This window comes from Heliangelus exortis, chromosome 1 (genome assembly GCF_036169615.1).
Source record: "Heliangelus exortis chromosome 1, bHelExo1.hap1, whole genome shotgun sequence".
NCBI classification, from domain to species: Eukaryota; Metazoa; Chordata; class Aves; order Apodiformes; family Trochilidae; genus Heliangelus; species Heliangelus exortis.
The window spans coordinates 129,173,142-129,182,210 of NC_092422.1; the positions used below are offsets into that span (position 1 = coordinate 129,173,142).

General features: G+C 40.5%; 1 protein-coding gene across 3 annotated transcripts in view; it reads right to left on the reverse strand.

Moving 5' to 3' along the window:
* Positions 1–699, reverse strand: part of ACSS3 (acyl-CoA synthetase short chain family member 3) — a 93,160-nt gene extending 92,461 nt beyond the window's left edge. Inside the window, exon 1 of one of the 3 annotated variants that reach the window (XR_011730280.1) lies at positions 5–699. Coding sequence is in view for 2 of the 3 variants with exons in the window: in XM_071766278.1 (XP_071622379.1) it covers positions 5–318 (314 nt within the window). In the remaining variant the exon portion in view is untranslated. The remainder of the gene's footprint in view (positions 1–4) is intronic. The other 2 variants (XM_071766278.1, XM_071766290.1) reach the window with 2 other exon arrangements.
* Between the last annotated feature and the right edge of the window lie 8,370 nt (positions 700–9,069).

A 9,069-nucleotide genomic window follows, 5' to 3' on the forward strand; every position in this document is an offset into this window, starting at 1 on the left:
TCACCAAGAGGCACTCCCCGGGGGGCCTCTCTCCAGAACCCGTACCCAGGGCTTGTACCACTGGATCTGCTCGGCGACTGCTCCCCAGACCTTCTCGGGCTCCGCCACGGAGGACCTGAAAAGTTCCTCGTACTCGCCCGGCGCCCCTGTGGAGGCGGCACGGCAGCAGGGCGGCGGATGGCGGGCAGCGGCGGCCCAGACCGTCAGCGAGCTCCTGGTCCATGGCCGCCCCGGCCGCCGCCAGGCACCGCCACCGCACCGGCCCGCTGCTGCCCCAACAAGTTTGGGCAGCGCCGCCAGCCTGCCTCGGAAACCCATTCTCCGCCGCCTTCAAGTAAGAGGCGGCACGGGAGGGTCCGGAAAGGCTCCAAACCGCCCTCGGACGGCACCAGACGGAGCTGCCGCGGTGCCGGCTCCGCGGGTAGGGGGGGCACGGTGGGGCTGCCCCCTGAGCGGGCCGAACCGCTCCCGCCCCCGCTCAGGCACTGCCCCCAAAGGAGAACTTTGCTTGGCAGCGGCCGGGAGTCTCAGGGCTGCGGGAGAGACGTGGAGCAAGACGAGGAGCTTCGCCTTGGCCGTGGCTGGAGCCGCGCCGAGCAGGGGAGGGAGAGTCACGAGTGGGTCGGGGCGGTCGCCGTGTCGAGGCTCCCGCCCTTCCAGCGCTTGGCTGCGAGAGGCGGTGGAGAGGGGCTGAGAAATGAGAAAAAATAATCTGGGATTGTTTTTTAACTTAATGATTTACATGACATGTAGCCGTGACACTCCCCGAGAATTTACTTTGAAGGACATTTTTCCCTTGACAACATTTTGCTGTGTCCCAAGACCTACTGGTTTGTCTCAGGAGAAAATAATTACTCTGTTTCCTAGAGGACCTTCATTCCATCATCCGTGATTGATCTTTTCGTTTAAACATTTTATCATTAATTTAGAAATTCGTCCTCGGTTTTGGTGGTAATGTTTCAGCATATTACGATGTTCAAGTCAGCTAAGACACTCACTGACTTCAAAGATCTCTTTTTCTGCCCATTATGAAATTATTTTAGTGTTATAGTAGGTCTGTCCATTACAAATCTCTCAGGAAATTATTCTGCAGTCATGTTATAGAAAAAGTCATATGGGTATGGGAAACCCTGGTAAGTCTGCAACTGGTGAACTCAATGAGAGGTATCACTCCCTGAAATCAAATCGTGAAGAGTTACTTGATGTCCACCCCCAAGGAGTAGCCCTTCATATTAATTGCCTGACGAGCTACCTTCTTTCAATCACCAACACCTTGATGCCCATCTAGTTGGGGAGGGACTGACAGCAATGGGATGCAGCCTCTGGGTGGTGATAGCAATCTGTTTCTCAGCTGGAAAAGCATCTCCCTTTACTGGGGAGAAAAGTGTCCAGGACGAGCTAGCTAAAATATTTAAGTATGTGTGCTCTCCAACATTTTAGTTGTAGGCACTAAACTGAAAAAATTATCCTGAGACTTAAACACTTAATGGGTTGGGTCTGGTGATGCCTAATATTTCTGGTAGTGTAGATGAGCAATGCTAACCATTTTTCCACTCTGCCAGTAGTGTGTGTTTAATGTACAAGCATTTGGCAAAGGAAGTGGCATTGCAACAGTAAACACTCTGGTATTCACTTTGAATCTACGTTCTACTAGAAATGATACACCAGGAGTGTAGGGGACACAAATGAACTTAATCAGAACACAAAGTGCATTAAATTCCTATTTTAGCTAACATCCTAAGATCTGTTTCCTGAAGGACTGTTTCTAATTAGTATCTGTGGAACATACTTTGTTAATTAAACTCATCACAGCCCATACTGATAGCTAAAAGGGTAAAGATGGGATTACTAGTTCTCCCTGTTGCATGCTAGTAATTTAAGGTTTGCTTAAAAATACGATTAGAGCAAATTTCTGAACTGATGAATTTTCCCTCTAAGGATTTTTTACTTTCTGCTAAACTTGGTACTCCTGAAATTCACACTCAACAAAGAATTTTAAAGCCAGGTCAAGTGCTGTGTGTAGGAATTACCCTTGTAGCTGTAGACTTCGTTGGAAAACATTTGTATGTTTTTCAGCGTAGATCTAGCAAATAATAAACTGTGAAACATGGCCTGGGTACTTCAGCAATTGGAAAATAACTTATCTGAAACTTTTCTTCAATGTAATAAAGCATTTTTCCTCGACTCGATCCTTTAATGTAAGGCATGCATGTCTGAAAATATATGTATGTTGAAAAAAAATTTAGCAAAACAGTACCATAATCTCCTGTATAGTTAATGCTCTGACTGTCCTAGTATGCAAGATTTCTAAGCTTTGATAATTCAAATTCAGTTAGAGTCCTTTAGTAAGCACAAAGTATACCTGTAATAAAAGAATTAGTACATACATTAAATCATTTTCCTATGGTTTCATATCATCTTTTATCCAGCTCTTGGATTGAAACAAGACTGTTTCTATCCCAAGGAACTACCATTCTTGTGCAAGTAAGTTGCACAGTCCTGTACACCACTGATTACTTTTTCGCAATTTACAAATGTCACAAACTAAAAGCAGTTGGGCACTGCTCCTTGGCCAAAATCAAACAGGAAAGCATCTAGTTATGCATACAAACAAATACTTAGGCTGAATCTCAGAATCGGAATCCAAGAGAGCAATCAAAGAAAGCCCTGAGGCACCATAAAATGGTGCCATAAACTGGTTTCTAATGGCACTGACCTTAGGGCATACCCAGACCCCTCCCAAGGGCACCAGGTAACACAGGGCATCTGAATTGCTTCCTAACTTTATCTCCTGCTGTGTGAGGGGGCTGACCAGGTACAAATCAAGCTGGGGAAGATCAAAGCACCTTCTACCAACAGGCCTCTTCAGTTACTTGAAAGACCTTTTGCACACACTGCTTTTTCAGGACAAATTTTGAGGGATGAAGACCATGAAAGCCTGAAAAACCAGAGGTAGTCACAGTTTTATACAATATGCAGTAGTGTGCAGTTAAAGTCAAAATAAAGTTTTCCATTTTCCTGAAAGGCAATGGAAGTAGTACTAGTAACCAGCACCTACCAAGGTACATAATTAGATAAAATTTTTCTTAGAGTTAAAATCCAGTCTTAAAATATTAAACATATCACAGCTTTACTTGAAATCCTCAAAAGATGTTGTAAAGAATTTAAAATATTCAAATTATTACTTGAAAAAATACATATTTTGATAGAACTTTTCAAGTAGATATTTTGACTGACTATTTTAATGAGTATAAAAGATGGTATAGTGGTTTTTTTTTTTTAAACTAGTAAGATCTGGTCATAGGGAAAACCAAACCAAACCAAAGGAAGGAAACAAGAACAAGACAGAAAAACTGCACAGAAATACCTGTGGTACTCACCACCTTTCTTTGTTGCCTTTCAGCCTAAAGATGCCTTCATGTCAGAGGTCTTAGTTATACTCTTCTTTTCAGGATAGTGATGCAGTACTGAAACTGATGTCTCTGTGGTCCACAACCGGTTTTCCAGCTGAAGAGTGGGGAACTTTTTTAGCTTCTATGTATTTCTGTCTTCTGTAACGAGTGTGTAGTATGCTGGGAGACAAAGTATGAAAACATACAAAAATGCTAAAATACCTCTGCAGGCAGAAGCCACTTCTACAGACTTCTGGAAAGTGCTGAAATAAAAGTCTGACACAATCCAGGTGCAAATGAGTTAGAGATTCTCTGGGATGAAAATGCTATTTTGATATCAATTATTATTCATTTTATCTAGATCAGTTATAAATTTAGCACTGAGAAAGATATTTTATAAAAGTAAGTAAGCAGCTAAGTGAAATTTCTGTTTTCCTGAAGAAAAACAATAAGCAAAAATTATGGAAATTGAGTCTAATTAAAACATTAATAGGGCAAGACTCAATTTCACAGTGGCAGTGCTCCAATGGGAGTCACTCTGACAAAAAAATTTCTGCAAGTCAAAACACGGACCCAAAATGCCTTCTAACATATGGAGCTGTTACATGTAAAAGATTCTTAGTGGATGAAACCATTTCATCTTTAGGGTGTGCTCTGTTGTAATGCAAGCTATAGTATGTTTAATTTAGACATTAGGTATGGAGCTACTGTACAATTAGGAATAAAGGTATTCAATTAAAAATGAGATACATTGTGGGAGGCCTTTCTATTGTCAAAGGCCTGGATGACATATTTTAGCTAGAGGCTTCCATTAGTATTCAGACACTTGGTTTATATTATTCCTGGTTTTACAGTGCTGTCCTCTTGAAACTCATTAAACCTTTTCCTGCAACCTAGACACTTAGGCATGAATAATATAAGGGGTAAACAGAATATTGTTGTAAATACATAAGTGTTCTTTACAAGAAGTAGTAAATTTAAAGATGATTAAAATCAACAACAAAGCACAAATAATCTTGCAATCACATGCAGCTATAGCATAACCAGGATGTGTTCTTCTTGTAAAAGATACATCAGAGCATAAGTCCTGGAACTGAGTGAAATAAATAACTAAGCCTGATTAATGAGCTAGCATAAATCATTTCTAGATCTCAACTTCAAAAACTGAAAAGAGGATTTATTTGTTATTGCTTTGTGCTTTTTTCAATCGTGACACCCATGCAAAACAGGTGTGAAAATGGTGTTCCGTGTAACAAGGCCAAGCAGAAGATCCTGCACTTGGGTGGGGGCAATCCCAAGCACCAAGTCAGGCTGTGCAAAGAATGGATTGAGAGCAGCCCCGAGGAAAAGGACTTGACACTGATGAGAAGTTCAGTGTTAGCCAGCAATGTTTTTTTGCAAACCAGAAAGCCAACAGCATCCTGGGCTGCATCAAAAGAACCATGGCCAGCAGGTCAAGGGAGGTGATTCTCTCCCTCTAGCCCACTCTTGTGAGACCCCACCTGCAGAACTGTGTCCAGTTCTTAAACCCCTGACATAAGAAGGACATGGACCTGTTGGAGTGAACCCAGAGAAGGGCCATGAAGATGATCAGAGAATGTCTTCTATGAGGACAGACTGGGGGAGTTGGAGTTGTTAAGCCTGGAGAAGAGAAGGCTACGGGGAAACCTTATGGAGGCCTCCCAGTATCTGAAAGGGACCTAGAGAAAGGCTGGGGAGGGACTTTTTACAAGGGTATGTAGCAACAGGACTAGGGGGTAACTGCTTTAAACTAGGAGAAGATAGATTTAGGCTAGTCAGAAACTCTTCACTATGAGGGTGATGAGACACTGGCACAGGTTGTCCAGGGAAGTTGTGGATGTCCTCTCTCTGGAAGTGTTCAAGGCCAAGTTGGATGGAATCATGAATAATCTGGTCTAGTGAGAAGTGTCCCTGCCCATGGCAGGAGGGTTGAAACTAGATGGTCTTTAAGGTCCCTTCCAGCTCAGATCATTCTCTGATGATTCTGTGATGATGACAAATTAGGATATATTCTAACATAACTGTGCTGTACACTTTTCTTCAAGGATGTAAAGAGTTCCAGTTCAACAGATTATATGAACAAATAGTGCTTTGTTTAAAAGTCCTCAGGTTCAAATGACTGAAGTGCAATGACATAAGGGCCATATGGGTTTAAAAAAATTAAGAAATGCTTAAGTAGTCTAAATCAATGCTTAGGTAGGTGAAGCAATTGAGTCCAAATCTGCATTTTGAACTTCCTCTTCGGAGGAAGACACCAGGTGGTGTAATTTGCAAAGTTCACCAAGTGCCTCTAGCACTGTCACTCACGCCTGAGTGTGTCTTTTGTGGGCAAGGAAGTAGGTGAGGAATAGCTTTGCCCCTTTTCCTTTTTGCAGATTTTATATAAAATCCAGAGGATAAAACCAAATATCAAGGATATTTCTGGTGTGGAAAAAAATGCCAGGATGCCAGTGTGGATGAAATTCTGGCCAAACTCAAAACAAAAAAGGGATGCATACAGATGGTGGAAAGAAGAATGGGTAATGTGGGAGGAATACAGAAACACTGCCCGAGCATCCAGGGCTGAAGTTTGGAAAGCTAAAGCTCAAATTTAACTTTATTTAGGCAGGGATGTAAAAGACAGCAAGAAAGTCTTCTGTAAGTACGTAAGTGACAGAAGCGAGACTAAGGAAAACATGGGCCCATTGCTTAATGAGACGGGGGCTCATTATGTAATTATGATTACATAGGACATGGAAAGGGGTTGAGGTACTAAATGCTCTCTTTGTCTTTACTAGAAAGACCAACTTTCAAGAATACCAAGCCCCAGACACCACAGGAAAAGTCTGGAGCCCTTGCTCCAGACCAGGTCAGATGGATCAGGTCAGAGAATACTTAAGCCATCAGGACATGCATAAGTCCATGGGTCCTGATGGGATGCACCCACAAGTGTTGAAGTAGCTGTGTGATGTCACTGAAAGGTCACTAGCAATAATCTTTGATCCGTCATGGCAACAGAGGGAAGTCACTGAGACTGAAGGAAAGAAAATGTCACTTGTATCTTCAAGAAGGGCAAGAAGAAGGACCCAGGGAACTACAGGCTGGTCAGTCTTACCTTTATTGCTCAGAAAGTGATAAAAACATTTCCAGGGTCATCAGGGACAAGAAAATCATCAGGATTAATCAGTATGGCTGCACCAATGGGAAGTCATGCTTGACCAACTTGATAAACTTCTATGATGAAATGACTGGCCTGGTAGTTGAGGGAGAAACAGCAGATATTGTCAAGCTAGACTTCAGTCAGGCATTTGATACTGTCTCTCATAAGATCCTCAAAGACATTTGTTGATGTCTGAATACGTTGAACAAGCAGATAGTAATGTGGACTGAAAACTGGATGAATGACTGAACCCAGAGGGTGGTGGTCAGTGACTCAAGTATTCTTGGAGGCGCAAAAATCAGCAAACACTTTTTAAATGTGAAGGTGACTGAGCACTAGCACATCATTGGAGGTATTCAAAAGCCACCTGGAGATAGCCCTGGTCTAATGGCTCCAGGTGACCTTGCCTGAGAAGAAGAGTGGGACCAGTTTCCTGCTCTTGCAGTGAGAAATAATTCCAAGCCCAAATCCTGGAATGCAAACTGTTAGTTACTGTCCTACTGTTGTGTACTGTTAGTTACTGTCCTACTCTTGCACAGCAAACATCCTGCTTGTAGGATGGCCATGCTTCTCAAATGAAGGCATTCAAAATGCAAAGTTATCTAAGAGACTCTTGACACAGAAAATTTATCTGGCAGAATTTTGAGCTGTCAAATATGCTGTTAATTTTGAAGATATGGAAAGTATTCATAGGCATAGTCAAGCCTTTGTATTTTTCTCTGTGTTGCAACGATGACCATTTGCAATACCTCAAAAGTCAGAGCTCCAGAAGGGAGATTGACTCGCAGAAATAAAAAACCCCAAAACCTTTGACTTTACTATTAAATGCTCTAAATAATAGTGCAAATACTAGTACAATGAAAATGAGAATTTTTTTAAACCCTCAGAGGACAAGACAATAATGCCAAACTTCCTTAGAAGGAAGACCCAAAAGTTTTTGACAGATGGAAAAAATGGAAGACTAAGAGAGGTTCTACATAACTGAATGGGTGAAATTGCATCATAAAGAATTCCATCACAGGAAGCTTTCTCTCTGTAAATTCAGGGTGTAAGGAATACAAAAAGTGGAATTGGTATTTCTTTGCTTTGGTGCTAAGTTTGTGATAGAAAACGAAATTTCATGTTTGGGTAAGTTGTTAAAATTGAAGTTTTACTAGAGTCTGGTTTTTATTCTTTTATTGTTCATGACACTACCTAATCTTAACGATACAGAAGTACAGAAAGAAACAAAAATCTGAAGGCCACTATCAGTGTATCAGTGAAGGCATCTTATAATAGCACCTTTTTTTTTCCTCTTCAAAATATGCTTTTGCAAAATGTTCATAGATCTAAAGGTAACCTTGTAAAAATTCTAAAAGCCTTGAAAATATATGCAAAAATATTCAGCATGTAATGAGGAGAGATTTTTTTTTTCTAAACTGTCATCATTGAAATTAGAATAGAATTATTATGGGCCTTCATTATGAAGAGTAAGGCTGTGGATAATATTTTTTTTTTTAACTGTATAGTCTACAGGCAAGACTGTTGCTTGAATTGGCATTACATTGCAACATGTATCAGAGGGGATTGATCCTTACCCTAATATATCCTTAATTTGACTGCTAGAAATAAGTGTAGTAGTTGTGAGACTGTCATTCTGTTCTTATATTTGGATTTGTCAGGAAAAAAAATATTTTTACTGTGACAAATTATCAGCAAAGTTTATGTAGAAGTATTTGTTCCTCTGTTCAACTTTATTTAAAATTATTTTAGTTCTTTGAATTTATTCAGGCTGTTTCATTACTGAAATGTAAAGAAATAGGTGTGATTGGAATGTTTTTCCATACACAGGGATTCTTGGATCAGAAGATTTTTAAGACTTGTAAAACCCCATAAGGTAGTGATGGTATAGAAAACTAGCCTGCAGTTGTCCTAAAAATGTTAACCTATATATGTGTATGGTGTCAGCTTTGGAAGGAGGGATGATTTGGTATTCATAATTTTTCCTAGTGTTCAAAACTGTCTGACAGAAATAGGAAGTAGGGGCTGATCAAATTTCAATCAGAAAATATCCACAATAGTTTAATAGTCTTTATAGGAATTTCTTACAATTTAAGATGTAATTCAAGTTGGTCAGAGATCGTGTAGCTCACAGGGCTTAGGTTGTTTGTGCAGGTACTAATACTGAATTTTGTGATGTTTGGTTAGGGTGAAGTTAGGAAGAACAGCAAGCTTTTTTTTTCTATTTTATTCATGATGTTTTATCTCCTGTCACATCTGTGTTAGTGCCAGAATGAGAGGAGGTTTTTAGCTTTAGTTACCCAGATTTACCTATACTTAAACTAAAGGGAAAGAAGACACTTAGTAGCAAACCATAAGTGGTGTAAAAAGGAAGAAAGTATTATTCAGAAAACAGAATCCCATGAGTTCATTTTCCATCAAATATGTTATCTGCCAAGAAAAGAGGGTCAACTTTTTGGGAAGTGAATTTTACAGAAGATGCCATCTGGCTTTTCTAGTTGTTACAATGAAGGATGT